Source organism: Rhinopithecus bieti, unplaced genomic scaffold, assembly GCF_001698545.2.
Source record: "Rhinopithecus bieti isolate Rb0 unplaced genomic scaffold, ASM169854v2 scaffold_3763, whole genome shotgun sequence".
Lineage (NCBI taxonomy): Eukaryota > Metazoa > Chordata > Mammalia > Primates > Cercopithecidae > Rhinopithecus > Rhinopithecus bieti.
Genome location: NW_016804379.1, coordinates 270,884 through 298,152, shown reverse-complemented (window position 1 = coordinate 298,152; position 27,269 = coordinate 270,884). Strand labels below are relative to the sequence as shown.

Sequence of the window (27,269 nt, the reverse complement as noted above, 5' to 3'; positions counted from 1 at the left end):
GGTGGCAAAATCATTGCAGATCAAGGCTTTGGGTAAAGTTTATCAGCAGAGACATGAATATCTCCGGGAACTCAAACTTTCTCATCTTTATCTATCAATCTTTAATGTTGAGACTTTGTTCCTACATGTATGTCTATATAATCATTACATTTTTAGCATCTTAGCTGATGAATTGCATCTAAGAGAGCCTGAGAAGTCATTTCTAAAGTATGTGAGAGGAATGATACCTAGCATTTTTGAGGAAGCAGAAGTATCCTGGAACCAGTCTCCAGGTGACCACTGGAAATCTGGGGCATCATTAAAACAACAGTGGAACTGGAAACACAAAGACCTGTCTTTTTCAGGTCTCAGCATTCAAATAAACAGACAGGATAAGCTTCAAGAAGCAATGCTCAGAGTGTTAACACAGATCACAGAGATCCATGGAATATGGGAATTCTGGGAAGATTTAGATGTTTCCCTCTTTCTCTCACACTTACTTTCATCCGCCCCCTACCTCTGTTTGACAACTTTTCCTTCTTTCTTTTTTTTTTTTTTTTTCTTTTGAGATGAAGTCTCACTCTGTCACTCAGGCTGGAGTGCAGTGGCATGATCTCGGCTCACTGCAAACTCTGCCTCTTGGGTTCACACCATTCTCCTGCCTCAGCCTCCCGAGTAGCTGGGGACTACAGGCGCTCACCACCACGCCCACCTAATTTTTTTTTTTTTCTGGCATTTTTGGTAGAGATGGGTTTCAGTGTGTTAGCCAGGATGGTCTCGATCTCGACCTTGTGATCTGCCCACCTCGGCCTTCCAAAGTGCTGGGATTACAGGCATGAGCCACCGTGCCTGGCCTTGATAACTTTTCTAAAACCAGTGAGCCTTAGTTCCTCGCCTGCCACCTGCCTGATCACCCAAAGTCTTGAGGCCCAAGCCCACTCCCTGTTGTTGTTCTGTTTGAGCAGGGGGTGGCCAGCTATGATGGCATGACTGCAGACACAGCAGGCTCTCCCACTCATCTCTGCAGAGACCGTGGGGCTTGCTGTGATGAGGAATGTTGCTGCCTCAGCTTACTCCTCTTTGCCTGGGGAAGAATGAGTTAGTACACCCAACAACAGCCTGTCCAACTGATCACGTGTCTTATTCCTCTGCATAACCAACCCCGCTCTCAAGTTCTGCTTCCTGCAATGACCAGACACCTGTCAGGTTGTTCCTGGGCAGGGTTTGCCTTTGAATGTTCTGTTAGTTGGTGAGGAGGTTGGGTCTCTCCTGCATCTGGGAGCATGAAGGGGACTCTGCTTCAAGACAGGTCTGCTCTGTGTGATCATAGATAGTGGCAAGACCAGAAATGTATTATCTTATTTAATGCTCATAACAAAAAGTAGGCTGAAGTCATTCCTTCATCCAAACAAATGCTATGTGCCTGGCATTATTTATAGGACTTGGCATATGTCAGCACAAAGATCTCTGCTTGTGTAGAGCTTATATTCTAGGCAGAAGTGGAGCGATGGGGAGAGTACAAAACTTCTTTGTAAGAAAATTATATTTTCTGGGCCACTTCACATTATATACACCCTCCACAATTATTAATGTGGACTTTTGTTCAACAGTTGTTAAGAAGACACTACGTTCTAAGCACTATGCTGGGCATTGAAAATACGAAGATCAATGAGTGGCCCCATATCCTCCAGACACTGGAAGTCCAGGTGGAGAGGAGCAACTGTACGCAGGTGGCAAAGTGCAGAAAGTGCTGTGACAGAGGCATCTACAAAGGGCAGAGAGACAGGGCCTCCCACATCCAGGCCTCCAGCTGCCCCTAGGCTGTCCATGTTCCCCTTCCTCCTGACTGCAGCTCGTGCAGGGCTGCCTCCTTGCCTCCCCACTCTTTTTGCTGCCCTTGAATCCACTCCTCTTGGCCACCCAGCACACCCCAGCCCTGATGTGTTCCTTTGGAGTCTGACTCAGGGAAAGTTATGCTAATGTAGTAAATAAATTCACTGACTATTAGGTTTTGCTTGCTCTTTCAGGTAATTTACATACATTTTAATTGGCTTTTAATGCCTTGCAACAAAGGGAGGCTGGTTTCCTTGTGGGAAGTGCCATTCTGTTAATAGTCCAGGAAGGAGAGACGACTTGTGGAGGCCAAGCTTCTACCTACTCTCCCCTTTCATTGGGGCTCACTCGCCTTTGGAACCTCCATCCTCTCAAAACAATTCTGGCATCTGGATCATCTTTTGCAGAAGTGCGTTTGGAGTTAAGACATTTTTAGGGTTCAAAACAACCTGAAAGATCTTCTAGTCCTTGGAATTTCAACTCATGATCCAGGGGCTCTTGGCAGTGTGTCCATGAACGGCCTTCAGGGAGTCTGAGGATTCCTGAAATTATCTGAAAACTTTTGTATGAACATGCTAAGTGTATTTTAACCCCTGAAGACAAGGTCTATAGTTTTCATCAGAGTCTTAAAGATCTTGGAGACCCAAAAAAAGTGGTCATCATTTTGGGTGATGTGCTTGAGCCTGCAGAGTTACGAGAGGAAGGGGAGAAGGGGAAAGGGGAAGGAGGGGAGGGAAGTGAGAAGAGGCCAGCACAGAGACCGAAACTCAAGTTTCTTTTTGCCCACACTAGTGCTCCTTCCACCTCCTCCACTGCAAGAGATCTTTAGGTCTTTGGTTCAGGAACTATCCCAGTTGCATCATAAACCTTTGCCAGGCCTGTTCACCTACTGTGGTAGAGTAAAAACTGCTTTATGGAAGTGGTTTTGAAGAACTAAAGGAGGTTTCTGCTCCATCAAACAGTGACAGGTGACTTTGAGCTCTGAATTTACTATCAGTCCTTACTTTAAAAGAAAACGTTAAGCTTTGGGGGCTTTGTATCCCTAGAGATACTGTGTGCCACTGGGCATCTGTGGAGTAAGCTGTCTGATTGCAGATAATAAGCATGATCTGTGAAGCTGTCCTTGCAAGAATTAAACTGTAGAGATATCAATTACTTGAGGGAGTCAGCCTTCACATGTTGACACTTCTGGATCCTCTTGCCCAAGGCAGAAATGCCTGGCTTGTTTTCAGATCAAAATCCTGGGCCAGTTGTGTTATTAACACCCAGTGTAAGTCATCAGGGCAAATGACAATATACACATTCTCCTAGTCAATTGGAAGGCTAGGTCAGGAAATATTCGGCACCAGCCCAGGGAGAGGGAAAGAAACAAAATGTCAGAGGTTGGAATTCCAAATGGATGCAGAAAACAGCACCATCTTTTGTTGTTGTTGTTTTTTTCTGTGTACAACTATGTACTAGACTCTGACCCATGACAAGATTGGGACAAGATTGGGACAACAGGGACTGCAGGAAACTAGGTTCCCAAATAGGCCCTGCAGCCTTAGATGTGATTAGAAGTTACAAGAAGTTGGGGAAAAGGAGAACAGCACTGGGATGGGAGTCAGTAGGCCTAAGCTTAAGACTTGGCATCCCCACAGAGTAGGTGGGTGACTTTGGGCCAGTCACTGCCAGCTCTATGGTTGTTTCCTTTTCTGCCAAAAGAAGGATGTAGGGGGTTGGATAACCTGAAAGATCCCTCTCGGCATGAACATCCTCCTAAGTCGTTCATTCATTCTCGTCTATATGCCAGCGCTGCCTTCCAGGCTTGTGTGTGACCCTCAAGCTTACCTGAAGCTAGAAACATGGGCCAGAGCACTTCCTAGGTGCCTCTCCCACCCCAGGAATCATGAGGGTTTGGTTGGCAGCCAGACTCACCAGCAGGAATATGGACACCTCTTGCTGTAGCGGCAACAGTAAAACTGCCACTCCCGATCCAGCACTGACTCGAAGTAGCGGCTCTGGAATCCTGCCACCAGCCCATTGTTGGAGCACGTCTGGTACCTGAAGAGAAGACAACAGCCCCAGGAACCTAAGGACAGTGACACATACACAGACCCCTTCCCAAGACCCCACTGCCACAGTTACACACTGTTTCTCTGACCTAGATTCCTAACAATGTATTCCATTTTTATGCAAATAATAGTCTTTATTATATTTGTAGAGATAATATAGCCTCTCCATTAAAATGTAAGTGCCTCAGAATTTTCTAACTGAACAAAATTTAGGGAACACTGCTCCTGTCGCACTTCTTTGAATATATAGTTGAATGGAAGCCTGCATAAAGGGGTGGATCTAGAAATTTACATCTAGAATTTTACAAATTCAAGATTGTATTATTCATGTCAATTAAAATAAAAGATATTAAAATTCATTTTACTGGAATTTAAAATAAAAAGACAAAGAGAAGCACAATTGTCATTTAAAATAAAAGATATTAAAATTCATTTTACTGGAATTTAAAATAAAAAGCAAAGAGAAGTACAATGAATATCAAATAAACATTTCTTCTGCTTAAGAGTAGAGCCCTGGAAGGGGAGCATCACACACCGGATCCTATTGTGGGGAGGTGGGGGAGGGATAGCATTCGGAGATATACCTAATGTAAATGATGAGTTGATGGGTGCAGCACACCAACATGGCACATGTATACATGTGTAACAAACCTGCACGTTGTGCACATGTACCCTAGAACTTAAAGCATAAAAAAAAAAAAAAAAAAGAGTAGAGCCCTGGAAATTGAGCACAAGGATGATCATTCGTTCTGCCCCTATGCAGCATGCAAAGCCCAGATGAGTATGGTGAATGTGCCCAGGGCAGCCCAGTGGGAAAGCTGGGACCGCAGCCCAGGTTCTTGCTGCTTATCCAGGAATCTTTCTACCACCCACAAGACCATAAGGTCTACACAACCAGGGCATGTTTTGCTCAGAATTCTATTTCCAGGTGGCCAAGAAGAATCCTGGCTGTGGAGGCAGTCCCTACAGAGTTGCAACAGGCCAACTGAATGCCTCAAACTCCCTCTAAGGGAGGGGAGATACCATGATCACGAAGATCCCTTTCCTATCCTAGCTGCTTAGTCCTAATTCTTCAAATATAGTAACCACTCCACTCCAGTCCACAGACCAGAAATAATTCTTGCTCTTTCATTCGACCTGTGCTGCTGCTGGTCTTCACAGCACCTTTCTAACTAAACATTGGCTTAGAATAGTACAATCATTTCTTCCTTTGTTCCATCTCTAGTATGATTTTCCCATAGCACCCAATTCCTATGGTGCCTCAGACTTGCCGCTTTTTGCTGTGATGATGAAAATGCTATTTTCTACCTGGCCACAGTGGGTTTCCACTGTTCTTGCTACTTATCCTGGAATCTTTCTACCACCCACAAGATCATAAGCTCTACACAGTCAGGGCATTTCCACTGTTCTTGCAACTTATCCAGGATCTAGAATTTTACATCTAGAATTTTACAAATTCAAGATTGTATTGTTCATGTCATTTAAAATAAAAGATATTATAATTCACTTTACTGGAATTTAAAATAAAAAGAAGACAAAGAGAGGCACAATGTATTGATGAATTTCAAATAAACATTTCTTCTGCTTAAGAGCAGAGCCCTGGAAATTGAGCACAAGGACGATCATTTGTTCTGCCCCTACACAGCATGCAAAGCCTGGATAGGTATGGTGATCCATGGCCCTTTAATGAAATCCAGTGGATATCCACCTTACAGAATGAGCTCTTTTACAAACTCTTCCAAAATAGTTCTTCAGCTACCTCTCTTTCTTTGCATTTCCCACCATCCCAGCCGTTAGTCTATCTCCTGTTACGTGTGGGCAGAGCAGACAGTTGTCTATTGCGGCATGACCAGACAGCTGCTCGAATGTAACCCTATATTCCATGGGAAGATAAGTTTCCAGAAAATTTAATGCATAAAATAAGTACCCTCTGCTGACTGGTGAGAGAGACCTTGTTGACACACAAGTTGTAACATTATCAACAACTGGATTTCATTTATTCTTTTCTATTGCTGAGAATGAACTTGCAAATCTAACAAAATTAGATAGTAAATATATTACATGTCTGTCAGAAATCATCTGTCCTTTTAAATTTATTATTTATTACTTAGTTATTCATTTATTCACCTCAGATATATAATTAAAATATGCATTTATTCATTCATTCATTCATTCAACGTCTCATACTCTACTACTGTTCTGTATCAATCACTTTGCTATTGTGTTGTGAGAAGAATTGAGAGATGGGCTCGGTATTTGGTCAACCATGTAAATTAGCTTGAATTCCCTGTTCCCAGGACTTGTAAGAAGTTCTGGCAGACTAGAAAACTCAGCTATAGGGGCTCAATAATGCAGGTTAAGGTGTAAATTGAGACCTATGACTCTTTGATAATCTAGCCTTTTTTTTTGGTATGTGTGACTGTAGTTCATTATACATGTATCTAGGTTTTTAAATTTTATTTTATTTTACTTTAAGTTCCGGGATACAAGTGCAGAATATACAGGTTTAATATATAGGTATATGTGTGCCATGTGGTTTGCTGCACCTATCAACCTGTCATCTAGGTTTTAAGCCCTGTATGCCTTAGCAATTTGTCCTAATGCTCTCCCTCTCCTCACACCCCACCCACCGACTGGTCCCAGTGTGTGTTGTTCCCCTCCCTGTGTTCACGTGTTCTCATTGTTCAACTTCCACTTATGAATGAGAACATTCACTGTTTGGTTTTCTGTTCCTGTGTTAGTTTACTGAGGATGATGGCTTCTAGCTTCATCCATGTCCCTGCAAAGGACATGATCTTATTCCTTTTTATGGCTGCATAGTATTTCATGGTATATATGTACCACATTTACTTTATCCAGTCTATCACAGATGGGCATTTGGTTGGTTCCATGTCTTTGTTATTGCAAATAGTGCTGCAATAAACATACATGTGTATGTGTCTTTATAGTAGAATAATTTATAGTCCTTTATGTATATACCCAGTAATGGGATTGCTGGGTCAAATGGTATTTCTGGTTCTAGATCCTTGAGGAATCACCACATTGTCTTCTACAATGGTTGAACTAATTTACATTCCCACCAACAGTATAAAGCATTCCTATTTCTCCACAGCCTCGCCAGCATCTGTTAGTTCTTGACTTTTTAATAAACACCATTTTGACTGGCATGAGATGGTACCTTATTGTGGTTTTGATTTGCATTTCTCTAATGATCAGAGAGGTTGAGCTTTTTTCATGTGTTTTTGGCCACATAAATGTCTTCTTTTGAGAAGTGTCTGATCATATACTTTGTCCACTTTTTGATGGGGTTGTTTGTTCTTTTCTTGTAAATTTGTTTAATGTCCTTGTAGATTCTGGATGTTAGACCTTTGTCAGATGGGTAGTTTGCAAAAATTTTCTCCCATTCAGTAGGTTCACTCGGAAGTCTTTGCCCATGCTTATGTCCTGAATGGTATTGTCTAGGTTTTCTTCTGGGGTTTGTATGGTTTTGGGTTTTACGTTTAAGTCTTTAATCCATCGTGAGTTAATTTTTGTATAAAGTGTAAGGAAGGGGTCCAGTTTCAGTTTTCTGTATATGGCTGATGTAGCCTTCTTTATTGTACCATACCACTGCTCGCATCTCATCAGGACTACACTAGTGCCTGGCATATTTCAGCAAGCTATATGAGTGTAATGGACTAGGCTCATGATACGGTGGAAAGGTAGCTTTGGGGGCTGATCTACAAGCGTGGTCTATTCTATCCTAATTCCTAGTAATGTGGGTGAGAGGTAATTTCAATATGAAGCTCTAAGAATCATAAGCAAAACTCATATGTGTCCAAAAAGAGAAGGCTGCCACAAGCTAGTGCTCTCTGTGACCTGTTCTCCTACCATCACTAAAATGCTGCCTTCATCTAAAATGAAGCCCTTTCAGAACTAAGCTGGGCTGTGGTTTCCACGGAGCCATTGTTCCATTGTTTTGGCTTGTCTTGTCCTCTACAGGGGACAGAGCTCCCATAGGGGTAAGTTCCCCTAAGTAAAAATAAATGTAGGAAGATAAGCTGAACTGTTTCATGGAGTACCCGTTCTGAAGGCAATCCAAGTTCCATGAATTCCCCGCCGGCTGTCAGCCAAACTGCTGACCCCAGCGCCTGTATGGGAAGTGTGTGTCACTTTCTCACACACCACCTCAGATAACTCTGCCCTGTGAAGATTATTTGGACCTTACAGGCTCAGAGCCTAAGAACATATGGTGAAAGTGAGATAACCAAACATAACCCTCCTCCTCCAGCTTTGGTTTGATTGCCTTCACATTTTGGTAGAGGGAGCCTGTGCAGGAGTTTGGTATGTGAAAGCATATTCCTCCCAGAGCTGGATCTTTGTAGGGGTACCTTTTCACACTGTGGGGAGCAGATAGTAGAGTGGCTAAGAGAACTGGTTATGCTGTTGGACGGCTTCACTGTTTCTTAGCTGTGTTGCCTGGGCAGGCTTCATGCCCTCTAATAGCCTCAGTTTCCTCATCTGTAAAATGGGCATAATAATAGCACATGTGTATTAAAGTTATTTTGAAAGCCAAATAAGACAATGCATGTAAAATTCCTGGGATTAATAAATTGTTTGTTAGTGTTGTTATACTTACATTTAGTCTACACAGTAATTATGAGTCTACTTTGTAAATGCTGTCCCTTGGCTCCCCTGTGTCTAATCAGTGAAACACTGGTGGATTCATAGGCCCTCTTTGAGCTGCTGTTTCCCTAAAACAAAGCTCAATGAGGTTGGATGTCTTAGCCACCCACTTTGGAGCACAAGTACTTTAGTATGCCTTACCACCCCCCAGAAGTAGTATTTCGTGCAGTGTCTGACATTGTTGTCCAGCAAATGTTTAATAGAAGAACGAGGGACCGAATGAGCGACCCAGCTATCTCCCATTATTGGAGGCAGAATTGACTTTTAAGAGTTCATCACTCAATTCCATTAAGGGCTCTGAAACTCCCTCCAAGTACTTTCCATGGATTTTGGGTGGCCGATCCCTTTTCTTGCTTCCATCTTCTACCTACAGCTCAATGATGAGAGGGCAAAAATAAATATAGCTTTGGGCATTCCTCTCCTCCATTCCTCTCATTTTCACTTTTAACAAAGCTGCTTATTTAACAAGACTCACCTAAACACTGGTCATATCTGCAGGATTACAAACACAGAGCTAGGTGAGAAGAGAGGCAACTTCTAAATGGAACAGGACAAGGGGAGCTGGAAGGCACTGCATTGCTAAAGTTACTCAAACTCAATTTAAAAAGAGATGGGTAGCAGTCAAATGACTAATGCTCTGACTCACTTCACAGCATCTGGTTGTTGCTTCTGAATGGCCTGGAGAACAGAGCAGTGGCTCAATGCTTTGTTCTGCTTGGAGGGAAACTACTTGGAGGGAATTTCAGGCCCCTTCATGGATTTGAGTGAGGAGTTTCTGAAAGTCACCAAGACAATGACAAATTTCCTGGTGAATTGTATGACATGACCCCAGCTCTAAGGAAATATTCTTATTTCCTTAGAGCAAGAGGGCACTGGTACCTTACTTACAAGACTCTCCTTCCTGTCTGAGAAGACATACTTCTTTCTTTTCCTACTGCCTCTTTGAAGGCTGAGGCTCAATTTCAGTTTCAGAAACTAGAGCATTGTTAGCCCTGCTCCATCTGACACTGCTCAAACTTTCTAGAAGGAAAGTCACAAGGTGATTACTACTCCTCTGAAAACACATTTGTGAACCTATTCTGAGAAAGTGGACTTTCTGAAAATGATTGATCTCAGGGCCATCACCCTGAAAGCTAAAATGGAAGACCTTCTCCTGTATCTCCAATAGTAAAACATAAAAGCAGTGGGGTGCAGGGGAAAGAGCCCTTGTTGAGGAATCAGCAGACATGAGTTCTGGTTGTAGCCTTGACTTTAACATGCTTTGTGGGGTCTCACCTAAGGCACTATGTGGAGTCAGTGATAATGCCTATAAAACTCTTGGCCAAGATACTAACTGGAAGAGTCAGGACCCAAACTTAGATTCATTTGAGGACAAAGCTCATGTTCATGAGCTTTCAAGGAATACAAAAAATCTCTTCAAGATGGTCCCACAGCTCTGACTGGTGTGCTGGACAGGACTTCTTCTTCTTGTCTGCATTCTTTACCAAGTCCAAAGCTATTGGACAGGCAGAATTCCAGAGCATCTGTAAGGTGTGTGAGTGTCTGGTTTTGTTGGTGAACCCCTCTATACAATTTTAGAAGTTGGACTTGCTAAGAAGTTTGGACTTTAGGTGGTGTGGGGTTGAGTCAAGTGAGGAACAGGGTAAAAGGAAGCAGCACCATTTTGGTCAAAAGCTCTCAAAATTCCATTAAAGAGTTAATAGATGGGCTAGTTATGCTGGTCTTTTTCTTCCCAGCTTCACAGACACATAGGTGTTTCAAGGGCTGTTAGCCAGTTTCCAACCCCACTGCAGAGATGGACTATGAGAAGTTTTGCCCATGATCTAGACCACTGGCTCACTCCATGTGGCAGAGCATCCTTAACACCCCTAAATTTCTTCCCTGCCCCAAAGGTGGATGAGGTCTTAAGTAATACCAAAAGAGTTTCTTTCTTTAAATGCTCATCATCCAACTAGCCATCAGAGAAACTGCAAATCAAACCACAATGAGATACCAGATCTCACACCGAGTGTAGAATGGCAATCATCAAAAAGTTCAGGAAACAACAGGTGCTGGAGAGGATGTTTTTGGAGAAATAGGAACAGGTTCTTGACACTGATTGGCTGGATTGTAACTAGTTCAACGCATTTATGGAAAACATATGGCCGATTCCTCAAGGATCTAGGAAACTAAAGTTAACCATGATGGACCCAGCCATCGCCATTACTGGTATATACCACAAAGGATCCTACTAATCATGGCTGCGTTATAAAGACACGATGCAACACATAGTGCTTTATTGCCAGCAACTATTCAGCAATAGCAGGAAGACTTGGAATCAACCCAAATGTCCATCAGTGGAACAGACTGGATTAAGAAAATGTGGCACAGTATACACCTTATGAAATACTAGCCAGCCATAAAAAAGGAATGAGTTGTGTCCTTGTAGCGACATGGATGCCAGCTGGAAACCAATCATTCTCAGCAAACTATCGCTAAGATAAACAGTAAAACCAAACACCGCATGTTCTCACTCATAGTGGGAACTGAAAACATTGAGATCACTTGTACTCGGGTACTCGGGAAGGGGAACATCACACACCGAGGCCTATTACGGGGAGGGGGGAGGTGGGAGGGATTGCACTGGGAGTTATACCTGATGTAAATGACGAGTTGATGGGTGCTGACGAGTTGATGGGTGCAGCACACCAACATGGCACAAGTATACATATGTAACAAACCTGCATGTTATGCACATGTACTCTAGAACTTAAAGTATAATAAATAAATAAATAAATAAATAAAGAGTTTCTTTCTTTTAGAGTAAAGCTTTAATTTTTGTTAATTCTATTTTCACCAAAATAATTCTTTGAGTTGCTAGCAAGCAATTATAACAGGTCCCACAGAATTTTAGAATGTTCATTAAGTCTTTCAGCAATATTCATTAGAACTCACTCTATACCTGATGCTGCACTTGGTCTGGAATCTCTTCAGAAGACTGGTACTGATAAGTAGACACTATGACATTGGACAGGCAGAATTAACAGACACTGGTACTGATAAGTAGACACTATGATAATACAGATACTGGAAAGAAGTAGACTGGTCCCAAAGACAGAGGAGCAGAGAAATAGGAGAGTGGGTGGGGATGGTGGAACAGTGAAGTGGCAAGGGACAGAGATAAACCCAGCTGGGGGCAAGTTTGCCCAGTAAAAGAAGCCTTTAAAGTTCTGGATTTCTCTGCTAATACCAAACAGAATTGTTCCATGACCCATCTCTCCCCTTCTGCTGATATTTATACCTATTTCTGTAAAACTAGGATGACAGTTCTTAACTTGACAGTATTACACGAAAAGTAAAGAGATGCTATATGTCAAGTGTGTAGCACAGAACCTGGCACAACATATATAATTGAAAGGCAGGGGAAATCATAGTTAGTACTCCTATGATAATAAAAATATCTGTAATTTAATAGAAAGACAGGCTACATCCTAGTCTCCAGTCACTTTCAGTAAATATTGGAGCCTGTGTTAGAAATTGTCAGGATTGAACTTCTCCAACTGGACACTGAGAGGAGCCTCAGAAAGCACATATCAGAGCACAAAAGACAATACCAAGCCTCTCCTCCTTCAAAGAGTCTTCCTTTCTTGACAATTCCAAATCATACTAACTCTCCTTCCTCATGACATGTTGATATCACCATCACACATTTCACCTAACACATACTGTCACTGAGTAGCCTCGGTGCAGGGCTGAGGGCTGTCAAGTTTTTGAAGGCAAACACTGCACCATTTCCTGCTCATCCTCCTGCCACCATGGTGGGGATATGAACAGTCTCTTTAAACAGTGTTAAGTTGCACACATTCTGCTCTCTTCCTGCCTGCATCTGGGTAAGAGTTCTGCTGTCGTCTCCATGTCCGGGTTTTCAGTCTGCTAGTCTCTCTACAAGGTTTTAACACAGTGAAGCAGAAACGACCTGGAGAACAGCATCTCTGGATAGAAAGACCTAGCACAGGACAGAGTGAGACCGCCTCCCAAAATACAAATTCCTCAGTCTTTTTTGGAAAAGTACATGCAGGAGAGGCTACCCCTAAGGCCTCTGAGAAGATCTAGATTATCTTGTGAGATGCATTTATGTCCTGAGAGCAATTTCAGGTCATGCAGGGATTGCATGAGTTATGTATGTTAGCATCACAATAAATTTGATGTGAGTTTATGAATATCAATTACAATATTTTTAACCAAGAGATCTAATGCTATCTCCATGTCTATTAAAATGTAATAAATATTCAAGACACTCATAATGTACACATAATATTTATAGATTGTGATTAAATTATATGTTCCAAAAGCAAAACGATATATTTCAGAGGCTCTGTAATCTAGCAATTTGATTTTCAACTCCAGCTTCATAATTTACCAACTGTGTGATATGTGTCTCCATGAGTCTCAGTTTCCAGAGTAGTCATGAAAAGTAATAATAACTAACTTTTATCAAGGGCTTGCAATGTGCCAGGCATTGTGCTTAGCACTAACCATGCATTAATTATTTTAATTATCAAAACAATCCTATAAAATGGGCTCAAATAATGAGCTTCTCACCACGATCACCATTTTATGTGTAAGGAAACTCACATTTACAGAGGATAAGTAATTCCCCTAAGGACACACGTTAATATACATATATTATCTTATTTAATTCTCAGAACAGTTCTAGGGAGGTGTGTTTTAGATGTGAAAGCTGAGGATTTGAGAGCTGAGATGACTTGAGTAAAGGTAATAGTGGGGTTAGTGGGGTTGCATTTTGAGAATTGTTCTGTCTGACTCTAAACTTCATTAACTTTTCAATATTTCAAGATACCTCAAAGACACACACACACACACACACACACACACACACACACACACACACACACACGATATCTTAACTCTGCAGAAATCTCTTATTGATTAGGAAGATTGTGTCCTGCAGTTTCCCAGACAGAAGCAAATCCCCTCCTGGGAGGAGGGAGCTTTTGCCATCCTTACAAGAACAGCCAACAGCCATTTGTGCAGAGCTCAAGTTCCCCCAGACAATTGATTCCTAGCACTTAGGAGAGTGACCTAGATGGAAAGTTGGCAAGAATCCTAGATCTGTCATAACCCTATTCTCCCACACTCAGCCTTCTTGCCCTCAGAAGTCATCCTTATGTGGATTTGATATCTTTTTTAGATCAGCATTCACTATGGCTTTATCTAGGAACAAAAATAACATCAGCATTTCATATCACCCACAGCACTGTGGAATCAGGCTGGCTGGCTCAAGTCCTTCCTCTGCCATCTGCTAGCCATGCAAGGGCAACCTCCTCATATGAAAAACACCTGGCTTCCAATATTGTTGCCAAGATCAAACAATATTAGATTTTGAGTAACTCACGGGCATAGACTGTATGTTCTTCATCTCCATCTTCCTGGGGCCTGACAAAGTTTGTGCTAATAAGCATTTGGTAGTGAATGAATAAACAAATGAACATATAAATGAGGAATACTCTATAAATCATAAATCACCATGCAGATCAGGGTTAGGGCCATAGAACCTATACTTAAGTAAAGTTATGGATTTCTCTCCTAATTCCAAACAGAATTGCTCCATGACCCGTCTCTCCCCTTCTGCTGATATTTATATCTACTTCTGTAAAACGAGGATGACAGTTCCTAACCTGACAGCAATGTTTTATTGTTTTATTCAGTTTTAATCGCTTCAGTCTCATGGCCTTTATTCCTATTCTATGAGGCAAGGAGATTTCTCTAGATTGTGTGCAAGACCCCTCCAGGGCTGGGATTCCAGGATTCTGGTGTACTATGTTTGTACTGCATCCTTATATTTATTTTTTAAATTTTATTTTGAAGTAATTTTAGATTTACAGAATGCTTTTAAAGACAACACACAAAATTCATGTATACTCTTCACCCAGGTTCCTCTAATGTTAATTTTCATAACTCTGGAGTGTCTAGAAATGCTAAGAAATTAACCCTGGTATAACACCAGACTCCAGAATTTGGATTTCATCAGTTGTTCCACAAATGTCAAACCAGGATAGGTTACTGTACAGCATTTAGTCCTTATGGCTTTTGAAATAAAGAGTTTACTATTCAGTTTTTGAAACTGATCGAGACCTTAAGATTACCGAGAGAACGAAAATCTGATAAAAACTTCATTCTGCAGTGGCAAAGTGTGTCAGCCACCCTCTGTGCTATCCTTAAGAAATCTTGAAAGACCATCCTGCCTGTTGGTAAATGCAATAAATCAAGATGAGATGTGAACAATACAGTTGAAACCCCTACTATGGACTGGACACTGGAATATTGGGAATCAAAGGCATAAGCAAAATGGTTCCCCTGTGGGAAAATCTGCAGGCCTCTTTGCTGAGGGCCGTTGGGACACTGGCTGGGGTTTGGACTGCTGATTTAGTCTTTCACTGCGTATGTACTGAGGGCCTGTTATGTACCAACACTCTTCTAGGCACTGGGGATACAGTGGTGAATAAGACAAAGACCCTGTGTTCATGAAGCTCGTATTTTGGTGAGGGAGACAAAACAAGAAACAAATGCCAATCAGGCAGTGACAAGGGCATTGTAGGAAACAAAGCAGGCTGAGGGAGTGGAGACAGTGAGATGCGTGGGGAGAGGAGGTGGTCTTGGAAAGCATCCCCGAGGAAGTGGGCGCTGTGAGTACTCAATACTCAGAACCATGACTCAGGACGATGGCCCTGCACTACACTGAGGCTTGGTCTTGCTTAGATTAAGGAAACAGTCCGACCGTGGAAAACGAAGTTCCCACCCAACCTATCCACCTTCAAATGCACCTTGATGCTTCCATAGCCCTGTTGCATAGATTCCTTTCTCCTCTTCTCCAGTCTGCTTTGTCATTGGTGAATTCATAAACTCAGCTCTAACACCAACTCCCACTCCAAAACATCTCCTTGGGATTCCTTGAAGCCCGGGGTAAAAAGTAGACGCCAATAAATGGAACACTTTTCCTCTGAACTCAGAGTCCGTGGAAAGCTGGCTTGCCCAACATAAGCCACATCAATTCCAGATTCACTAAACTTTTACTAACTGTCCGTGGTGTGTTAGGCATTTGTTTTAGACTTCAACTTGCTTTAGAGTTTTCTTATACTTTATCCTACAAGTATCATAGTAACGCAAGTAACAGCTTGTGAGGTGGGAGTCACACCTTCCTTTTTCCTTCTTCCCTCCCTTCCTTCTTTCCTTCCTTCCTTCTTCCTTCTTTCCTTCCTTCCTTCCTTCCTTCCTTCCTTCCTTCCTTCCTTCCTTCCTTCCTTCCATCCTCCCTCCCTCCCTCCCTTTCCTTTCCTTTCCTTTCCTTTCCTTTCCTTTCCTTTCCTTTCCTTTCCTTTCCTTTCCTTTCCTGTCCTGTCCTGTCCTGTCCTGTCCTGTCTTGTCTTTCCTTCTCTCTTTCTTTTCTGCCAGAATGAGGTACCGAATGCCACAGATACCAGCAGGAACTGTGAATCCAGGTTTCCTCCATCCAAGCCCAGGGCTCCTTCCACTACACAGTAGCTCAATCTCACCAGAAAATTTTGGCTTCATTTTATTCCACACAGGACCCAGTGCCCTACAGCCTGTGCTGACCCAAGTTAGAGCAGATTCCCTGAGAACAACCTAGGCATGCCCTAGGATGGCGAGATACCACTCATGGGGACCCAGATAAGGCCTCCTGGCAGTTGTTAGTGCCAGAGACCAGCATCCACACTTCAGAAGCTGACATCTGAAGAGCTGGTTTTCAACAGAGAAACTGTGATCAATGGCAGCACCACAGACCACTCAGCTATGATGGCAGCACCTTTTAAAGATGGCACTTTGATTAGAAAGGTTTTCTTTTTAGCAGATCCTGTGTGCTATTGTCAAGCCTATGTTTGAGACTCCTCCCCTCTTTTAAAATAAACCTGAAAGCTAGTTTACACAAGGCAGCCAAATTGCACAAAGGCATCAACAACTGTTCCCTGAGAACAGACTAAGCCTGTAGCCAATGTGAAGATGTAATTGCTCCCCAGCCCATAAGCAATTTCTTTCCTTTCAGATTTTTCACTGAGACTGGAGCCTGAACTCAAAGGCATAATAATTTTTAAAAGTGCTTCCAGGGTAATTGGTGTCAGTCCTGGGGCAGCTGGATCTTATTGTAAAGAAGCTGTTTTGCATGTTTGTGAGTTTTCAACCCTGTGATTAGTAGAGGGGGAGAAGGAGGCAACAGAGGGTGGAAGGAGGAAAGGAAACCAAAATTACTAGACACTGCACACCCAAAAATGCTGAGGAAGAGGAGGTGGAAGAGACATCTTGCCTGTCAGCTTTTCCCTCGACTCCCATGGGCCAAATAAAATCATGTTATTTCACCTTCTTTCTCTTTTGCTTTTCTTCAGATAGTTTGGGAGTTCACGACAAACCAGTCACAGTTGGCAAGTTTAAAACTAAACATCATTTGGCTTCTCTCTCTAGCACGGATGAACACAGAGATCAACAGAATGCAAGAAAAAGCCAAGAGCATTTTCAGGGGTGAGCCAGAGCTCTGTGGAGCCTACAGAGATCATGCAGCCTGACTGCTTATTTTCCAAATGAGGCGGGAGCCTGGAGGGCTGAGCGTCTGGGCCAAGGTCACACCACAAGTCATTAGAACCAGGATCCAGACCCAGGCCTTCTGACTCAGAGCCCAGGGCTCTTCCTCTAGGGCTTGGGGAACCATTGCTGAGTGCTGCTTGACTGTGGCTCTAAAAAGAGCTGTTAGAAAGGAGTCTCGCCCATGTGATGGTGCTCCTGAGAGATGAAGACTGGAGGCACAGTTGTAATTAGGTCATTGCCATGCTCCACGTTAGGCAGTGGGCCTGGCTGTGGGGAGTCATGGAGACTACAGTCAAGGCGAGCCAGGTCTCTGAATCAGCATCTGTCAGAAGGAGTTTTGAATAACTAAATCTGCTCACCAGAGGCCTTGGGGGTGGATGAGGATGGCCCATAAAGGCTGTCCAAGCAGCCTCCACAGCCCCGGTGCCCTCACCTGCTGCTGCCTGTGTGAGTCCTCTCTCCAACCCTTCTTCAGGCCGGCTGACCCCCTCCACAGTCCTGGTAACCAAGTAGGGCTTATCCCTCCGGGACTGGGCTTCTGCTGGGGTCTTGCAGGTCCCCACCCACTCCAGGAGGAAGAACTGCCCTGAGTCTGGTCCAGTGGCACTGGCTCTGCTGACAGAGTCAGCTGTTGGGTGGGAGCCCATGCTGTGTGGAGGCAGCAGCCTCTCAGGAGCCCATCACTGTGGCAAAGCACAAACTCTTTGAAGCAAGACTCTCTGGATCCAAACCCCAGCTTTCTAGTCGAGGAAATACCTGATCTCTAGACTGCAATTTGTCTACCTATAAATGGCATATACACTTGTTTTGAGCATTACATGAGATGATCCACGTAAAGCACTTAGTATGGAGCCTGCTCAGAGTAAGCACTCAATAAATGGTAGCTGTTGTTATTACCTAGAGGCCTGCACTCTTGCCTGGTTCCTCCACCCATCAGTGTTTCTTGCTTTTGGATTTCCCATCATCACCTCTCTACTGGTTGTGTTCCCCAGGGTTCTGTGCTTTTCTTTTTCTATTTTTTTTTTTGAGACAGGGTCTTGCTCTGTTACCCAGTGGGGAATACAGTGGCATGAACATGGCTCACTGCAGCCTCGACTCTCTGGGCTCAAGTGATCTTCCTGCCTTAGCCTCCTGAGTAGCTGGGACCACAGGCTGTGTATAACTACACTGGGCTTTTATTTATTTATTTATTTATTTCTGTAGAGATGGGGGTCTGGCTATGTTGCCTAGGCTGGTCTCGAACTCTGATCTCAAGTGATCCTCCCTCCCCAGCCTCCCAAAGCGCTTGGGATTACAGGCGTGGGCCACCATACCTGGCCAGGTTTTGTGATTGACCCCTCCCAGCTCCACTACACTAAGTACTTGTTGCCACGCATTTGGGTTGCTCTACAGATAGCACAGGCAGCAGCCCTCCAGGTGGGCTTCCTCCTCCCTGGACCACCTCTTCCATTCTCTCCTCCAAACCTCTTACAGTGCTGGCTCCATCAAGGCTGTTGTCAATAATCAGCCTAGCAGTTAATGGCTACTAGGATGAGCTCCTGACCAAGCACCTGGGCTGAGACCCAGCTGAGACAATCACACCCTACAAAAAAGTACAAGCTCGAACAAGTTCCATGTTACTGCCTAGGGCAGAAAACAGTCAGGGGAAGACAGCACCTCTCTCTAAAACCCTTTAGTAAACTATTTTCCAGCAATAAAACCCACTTTAAATTCAGGCAGAGAGAAGGACCTCAGTACTCATAATTGAGAGAGCACATGTAATCAAGGCAGTAGACAGCTATTTAATTTCACTTTCCTTTGCCTAAATTTCCTTTTCTCCTCTTTCCCATTCACTTGCTCTAAATCAATATTTCTCAAACCCTCTGTGCTGAGAGATCAATTTTTCTTGTTCCCAGACTACTGTGGGCCCATACTTTTGTAAAATGGTAAAAATAAATTGCTAAAACAGAAAAATGCCATTCCGATGGCATAGCAAGTTTAAATTGCTATAAAGTTTCTTACTTTTAGTTTCTGTACATATCTTTTGGTAGTCTGGTAAGCAAGCTTCTTGCAGACCTACACCAGTCCCTGGCCCCAACTGAGAGTAGGTAGAACAGCTTCTGGAAGGAACAGAGCCACAGAGGAGTCTATCTCCCACAGACACTCCTCATCCCAGGTTTTTGTCCTGTAATGTAGTCTGCTCAGCAGCAGCCCTGCTCCACCCGGAGCATGCAGTGGTGAGGTTTGGGCTGGGATTTGCCCAGGGTTTGGTTACTGATATTCCTTGAGAGTCTAGCAGCCCCCAGGAGGAGGGATATGCAGAGATGTTCCCAGACCCAGTGCAGTGCAGCCACTGGCCCTTACCATTCCATGCCAGCCCTGTTGATCTCCTCCCACCAGCACTCCGTGGGTTCCCCGAGGCTCTGTGGCGTGGGCATGCAGGCGTAGTTCCATTGTCTGTCAGAACCTTCCTTCTTGCTGAAGATGCTCCTCACGGCCACTATCACCTGCCCCTGGGGACACTGGTAGCTGAAGCCCTGCCGGTTCAGATTCACCCACCCATCATCGCTGTAGTCATGATACTGCTGGTATGGGTACCCATAATCGCCATACTGGCCCCAGGCCATGGTGACTAGGGGCACAAGCACCCAGAGAAGACTGAGGTCCATGCTGCCTGGGATTTTGGCAAACAATGTCACTCTAAGATTGCTGGTCTGATGGTTTTATATAGCTGCTGCTGACATGTGGCTTCCAGATGTGGGTGAGAAGGATCCAACTGCAGTGTGTCATCGCTTAAGCAAAACTTTTCCATGCTGAGATGTCAGCCATAAGGACATTCAGCTTGTTTTAAGGTGGAATTCTAGGAATATACCAATAGCATGTAAGTCTAAGAAGCTCCCCGGAGAAAGAATGACTTTGTAGGTAGATTATAAAAGCCAACTGCCGTATCCCCCTATAGAAACATTCAGTTGAAAAACACTGATCAGCAGCATATTTGTTCCTCACCTTTTAGCACCTCATCCCTTTCTGTCCTACCCTACCCGCTAGTAGCAAACCCCTGTATTTGTTCTCCAAACTAGCCTTCCGGGACCACACAACCAGACAGTGATTTCAAAACACCGAAATCATAGACTGAAGGAACAGAGCCATCTAGATTTCTGTAAGCCTGAATGCCTGTTTTTTTTTTTTTTTTTAAGTTGTCAGTCCAACACTTTTTAACCCTTGAGTATAAGCATGGATATACCAGTTTGCAGGGCTACTCTGAGAACTCATAAGTTGCATCAGGAAGTACTATAGGCCCATGGGGAGATAAGTTGGATAAAATTTCTACATTTAAGCTTCTACCATGCTGCTGAAATTGGACCCAGTCAGGTCTAGAAACTGTGCTCTGCTCTCAAAAATGTAATGGGTTTAATCTAAATAAACCCCCTTTTTATCCTTTGGTATTTTTGCCCTCACATTGAATTTTCTTTTCATTGAGTTATAATTCACATATAATTAATTCACCTTTTGAAATACTTAGTGTACAGTAATATAGGCAGCACGCTAATCAAGACTTAGAACAGTTCTATCAATCCAAAACATCCCCTCATATCTCTTTTGTAGTCAAATCTTCCCAAACACCCAGCTCTTGGTAACCACTGATTTACTTTCTGTCTCCATAGTTTTGCCTTTTCCAGAATCTCAAATAAATGGAATCATACTACATGTAGTCATTCATGTCCACCTCTCACTTAACATAATGATTTGGCCGGGGGCGGTGGCTCAAGCCTGTAATCCAGCACTTTGGGAGGCCGAGACGGGCGGATCACGAGGTCAGGAGATCGAGACCATCCTGGCTAACACGGTGAAACCCCGTCTCTACTAAAAAAAAAATACAAAAGCTAGCCGGGCGAGGTGGCGGGCGCCTGTAGTCCCAGCTACTCGGGAGACTGAGGCACGAGAATGGCGTGAACCCGGGAGGCGGAGCTTGCAGTGAGCTGAGATCTGGCCACTGCACTCCAGCCTGGGCGACAGAGCTAGACTCCGTCTCAAAAAAAAAAAAAAAAAAAAAACATAATGCTTTTAAGATTCATTCGTTTTAAAATTCAACATCTCGTTGTATGTGTTGGTATTTTGTTTCTTGTTATTGTTGAGTAACATCCCATAGCATGGATGTACCACAGATTCTTTATACATTTACCAGTTGAAAGACATTTGGGTTGTTTCCAGTTTTTGAAAATTCATTATATTTTATATAATGAATTACATAAAAGTAATTATAAATAAAGTTGATATAAACATCTATGTATAGGTTTTTGTGTGAACAAACTTTTATTTCATTTGGGTCAGTACCCAGGAGTGGGATTGCTGAATCAGAAGGTAATGTATGTTTAACTTTAAAAGAAACTGCCTAGCTGATTTCCAAAGTGCTGATACCATTGTCCACCACTACCAGAAAATTACCATTAAAAAAATCAGCTATTCAAATAGGTTTGTAGTGATATTTCAGTGTGGTTGTGATTTTTCATTTCTCTAATGACCCATGATTTTGAGCATCTTTTCATGTGCTCATTACCCATTCCATGCATTCATTGATGATTTGGCTTTTCAATTTTTTTTGAAACCTTTGGGCATGTCTTAAGCACAAAGGACTTCCCATTTCTCATCAGTGTTGTTCTGAAAGTTTCTTAGAATTGTGATCATAGACCAATTCTATCTAAAGCCTCTGTGAAGTTTGTTAAAATGTCTAGACTCTGGCTCTTCTGCAGGCCTGCTAAATCATAACCTCACAGGGAGTGCTCAGGTATTTATATTTTTTAAAAAAGTTTTCCAGGTGATTTTTATTCACATCAATGTCTAAGAGTCACTTTCCTAAAGGAATGTGGAGCCAGAGAAAAATCACACTATTAATCTCACCGTCTGCCTAATCTATGGCACATTTGCCAGATGGTATTCAGTCTAGATCAAACACCAAGATAGCCTTAAAAGGGAAAGAAAGTCATACATGAGAATAAAGCAACAATTAACGAGTGTGTGTGTGTGCGCGTGCGCACGCGTGTGTGTGTTGGGCGTGCAGTTTTCTCTGATGATCATGGTTACTGAAGCGAGGGGGAGAGGCTCTGGGCTGAACAGCTATATGAGGCTTAGTTTTGTTTTTAGCACCATCTTCTCCCATCACTTCCATCCCTAAGTAACCGCCCAGTGCTGGCATCGGAATTCTCCTTAGCTTAGAATGATCTCTCTGATTCATGATATGCTGAAGCAATCATTCTCAACCTTATCAGCATTTAAGGATTACCTGGAAAGCTTTTGGAAACCTCCAGCGTCTGAGCAATTTCTGGACCAATTAGATCAGAAGCTTCTAAGCAGGGTCCCGACAATGACGTCCTTTGAAACCTCCCTATAGGCTTCTCACCGGAAGCCAGAGTTGAGAACCTCTATGCTAGAGGTTTTTTGTTTTGTTTTGTTTGTTTAATTTTTTCAGTTTATCATCCTGATGCTCATGAGTTGTATCTTGCATTCTGGGCATGACATGAGCTACTTTAAACCTTAAAGTGCTCTAACAGACAAAGCAAATTATTGTAAACACTCATCTTTATTATACATTTATTTTCCAGCGATTTCCAGGGCCTCTGCCTGATCTCCATTCTCTGCAGATTTCTTTCAACTACAGCTAGAACTACCTCAGTTGGATTCCCTGTAACGTGCAAAAATAAATATCTTCATGCTAGAGTCCAGTTTGAATATAGATTTCTGTTACTCAAAGCTGAAAGCAACCTAACTCATCCAGTGTCTCAGGAGATTCCAGAAACTGGTGATGCCTTTGAGAGAGATTCCAGTGACCGCACAGAGAATGGTTTCCTTACACAGACATTGAGGACATAAGATTAATGCATTTACAGTTGACCATGTATTTTCAACTAGGTTACTATATTATCTTCCTCATAACTTTATATGTTAGTGAGGCATATTGGAATTAGTTTCTCACAGATGAGAAAACTGTGGTGAGAGAGCATTTTGGGCCAAATTTCTAGAACTGGAAGGATATGACCCCATGTCTTCTGATTCCCATTCCGCGATTCCTTCCATCATTTCATCAAAACTGCAGTTACTAATTATAACATTTAGGAATAATTGTCAAATAATGCACTCATAAAATATTTATATTAACATACACATATAACTAATTTGCACTATGCATTTCTGCTGTTATTTGAAAAGTCTGCTCAATAGACCCTGGGGACTTTAAAGAATTAAAAATTCAATGAGTAGTTTTCAGGGTGTTGCTCTAAAACCAGCAGCATCGGCATCACCTGGGAACTTGTTAGAAATGTAAATCCTCTGGCCCCACTCAGGCCTACTGAATCAGACACTCTAGGAGTAGGGTCCAGCAATGCGTGTTTGAACAAGCCCTTTAGGTAACCTGATACTCACTGAAGTGAGAATTACTGTATAGAAGATAATGCAGAACACTCTACCCAAATTCCAGGTGTCATTTCTCAAGAAGTTATGTAGTGATGCTGAAGCCTATATTACTCAGTTCACTAATTTTGATTCTGGCACCAACACGATTCACCACTGGGCTGTCTTACCTCCTAGTAGATAATGGACTTGAGATATTTTGGAGATTCTGACAAAGATCATTCAAAAGTCTGCATGATTTTTCTCTTTCTTCTCTCTCTTATTCTTCTTTTCTTTTTCCTTATCCTCCTCCTTCTTCAGCTGTATTGAGATATAATTAACATACCATACAATTCACTGCATAAGGTATATAATTCAATATATCCCTTAAATTAGTATGTTCACAGAGTTTATGCAACCACCACCACAAGCAATTTTAGAATATTTTAACCACCCAACAAGACACCCTGAACACATCAGTAGTCACTCTCCATTTCCCTTCATCCTTTAGCCCTAGGCAATGATTAATCTACTTTCTGTCTCTATGGATTTGTCTATTCTGGACATTTCATATGAATAGAATTATTCAATATGTGGTCTTTCGTGAATAGGTTCTTTCACTTAGCATAATGTTTTATGTTAGTGGTTCATAAGGTTTATCCATTTTGCAGCATGTGTCACTAGTTCATTTCTTTACAATGCCAGGTAATATTCTACAGTGTAGGTCTACCATACATTATTTATGCACTTATAAGTTGATGGACATTTGGGTTGTTTCCACCTTCTGGCTATTATGAACAGTGTTGCTACAAACATGTATGTAGAAGTATATGTGTGGACACATATTTTCATTTCTCTCGGGTGTATACTCAGGAGTGGAATTGCTGGGTTATATGGTAATTTTGTGTTTAATCTTTTAATGACCTGCCAAACTGTTTTCCAAAGCAATCGTGCCATTTTACACTCTTACCAGCACTGTATGAGAGCTCCAATTTATTCTCCACATCCTCCCCAACACTTATTAAGCTTGGGTTCTTCCAAAAGGTATAGGAACTCATAGCCACTCTGGTGACACTTTTTGGGACCTGGATCCACTCCTGTCTGGCAGCTTTCTCAAACATACAATCCCTTTTTGAAAGATTCTGAATATAATACTTTGCCCAATCTTATTTGGGAGCCCCTAGAATGGCCCTAGAACCTACTCGTTCCTGAGTTACTTTTACACTTTATGGATTGGGGTAGCTGCTATCGTACATTGGGAGGGAATGATGTAGACTTACAGAGGTCACCCTGGAGCAGACCTGATCCACTGGAGCATTATGGATGTGACCTGTTGGCCCCGAGGAGGGCTGCTCAGACAGGAGAAGGCAAGGCTCATGCTAGTGCCTGGGGGAAGCGGGTAGCCCCAGATGAATGGATGCTTAACCCAAAATATCGACTGTCAGTTATTGGAGGATTCCATTTTGCCAGCTGTCTTTTTTCCCCTTTTAACCCCTGTGTATAATCAGGACTTGGCTGCAGCTATAGGTGGCCAGAGTACTATTACAAACTTCCCGGCAAGTATATGCTGAGCCATCCATGGCTTTCCTCCAAAATGAGTCTGTGCCACTTTCACGGTTTAGCTGAGGAAGGCATTCAATAGCCTCAGTACACCCAGGCTGTCCTCACCTTCAGCAAACTTGCCACCCTTGCATGACCCATTGCTTTTTAAGATCATTTGTGGAACCCACTGTCATATTATTTGGGGTTAACCCTGAGGGCCACCAATGAGGTTAAAAATGCTTATATTGGAAGCAGTAGGAGAAAGAGTGACAATCCAAGTTGAGGAAATAGAGAAGATTGGGAGGAGTAGAATAAGGCGCGCCTACTGTGTGCTAAATACTCTACTATGTGCTTTACATATGATAGACCAATTGACCTGCCAGCAATTCTAGGAAAATTAGGTTCAGAGATCACTGGTAGCTCACCCCAATTATCACAGCTAGTACAGAAAGGGGACTTGAATTTGTTAGTAACTATTCTACCCCAGGTGCCAAATGGTCCCAGCAGGGCCTCAGAGCAGTGGCAGATGGTTCTGAGAAGAGCAGAGACTCCTGAAATCCAAATATCTAAGTTAAAGTTCTGGTTCTGCAAGTAATCAAAATGACCTTCTGATTTGGGTCAGATAGTTCTTTGTTGTAGAGGCTGGCTGCCCTGTGTATTACAGGATGTTGGACAGCATCCCTGGCCTCTATCCACTAGATGCCAGTAGCATCTTCTCTTCCACCACTGTGACAATCAAAAATGTTCCAGACATTGCTAAATGTCTCCTGGAGGGAAAAATCATCTCTTGTTGAGAACCACTGAATTAGACAAAACCATAACCTCTGTTTTATCATCTGTAAAACAGAGGATAATCACAACAGCAGCCACTCACCACAAGATTATTGTGACAGTCATATCAAACCATGGTCTTGCAAAGACTTTGTCGATTGTAAAGCTTGAAACAAATGTACGTTGTTATTCTGACCTCAGGGCAATACTAGAAACTGGAGTTGAGGGGACAATCATGCATGTTAGTGTAATGAACAACCCCAGGACTATGCAGAGCAAAAGAGTGTTCTTGTGCAGATGATGACTGGAGGGGTTTGGGAATGAGTAAATCTGGGGGAATGTGGCTTCACCACTCTCTGGAGTTCCATTAGTACGTGGATGAATGTCAATGGCAGAGGTTCCTGAGAGTGAGTTTGCAGGGAGAGGTGTCAGGATAACAGGGGAGAGCACTAAAGGCAGAGAGTGAGGGTGGAGAATTCAGGAGGCTTGGGAACAGCAGGCAGATGGAGGAGCTATCATGGTGGAGAAGAAGCTTGGGAACTTGCGAGCTTGGGAACCAGGACTGTGTCTTGGGGTGAGAGCAGGGATGGGGATGGGGTGATGCTAAGCCAAGTTAGCTCTGAGACACTCATGGAAGGAAGCTTGAGGGCCCAAGTGCCTAATTAGTGTTCTGGGGTCTGTGAGGATGAATGAAGCACAGAGACGCATGTGTAGGTGCTGGAATTATTGTTTAGTAAATATATTATGTGCTCATATGTGGAGCAACAGAGATCAAGATGTCTGTTACAACCTCTGAGCTCATGACCTGCCAGAGACCATGGTTAAAAAAAAAAAAAAGGCAGGGGGGTTCATTGGAGAGATTTGGATACAAACAGGGGAAAAGAAAGAAAACAATTTCATCAGGAAGTACTTAAGTGATTCATTTAAAGCCAAATTTTCTAATCTGAAATTGGCTTTTTGAGTAAACCTAAGGTTTATAAAATAAATAATAGCCTCTTTCATTTGTGTAGCATTTTGCATAATGTATATAAACCACACAATCCAGCATTCAATAAATATTTATTCTTTTCCATTTGCAGGGCTTTCACAGATCTCAGTTCATCTTTGCATTGGCGAAGGTAATAAAGTTGGCATTTCTATTTTATCAGTTTGGAAATAGAGGCTTTGAGAGGTACAGTGATGTCCAAAGTTACAGAAATATTGGGTGACAGGGCTTGGGCATAAGCCAGTGTTCCCCAGTTTGAGCCCTGCCAGTTCTCTCGGAGGACATGGCATTGAGGGATTCGGTGACACATCCTTTAGGAAAGCAAGGTGGCCAATTCTAGAGCACTTTGCCAGTTCACAGAGTTTGTCCAAGCCTTTCCTTCCTACCATCCTGAAGGCAGGTGGTGGGGGCAGGGCTTTAACAGGAGGAGCAGCCTCCCTGAAAACAGCATTCTCCCATACAGGACATCTCTGCTGGTGCCG

General features: G+C 42.9%; 1 protein-coding gene across 1 annotated transcript in view; it reads right to left on the bottom strand.

The window, feature by feature from the left end:
- Positions 1–19,818, bottom strand: part of DPT (dermatopontin) — a 34,936-nt gene extending 15,118 nt beyond the window's left edge. The window contains exons 1-2 of the mRNA XM_017867557.1: positions 19,470–19,818; positions 3,730–3,855 (exon numbers count right to left, since the gene is read on the bottom strand). Of these exons, the coding sequence (XP_017723046.1) occupies positions 3,730–3,855; positions 19,470–19,774 (431 nt within the window). The 5' untranslated portion in view covers positions 19,775–19,818. The remainder of the gene's footprint in view (positions 1–3,729; positions 3,856–19,469) is intronic.
- Between the last annotated feature and the right edge of the window lie 7,451 nt (positions 19,819–27,269).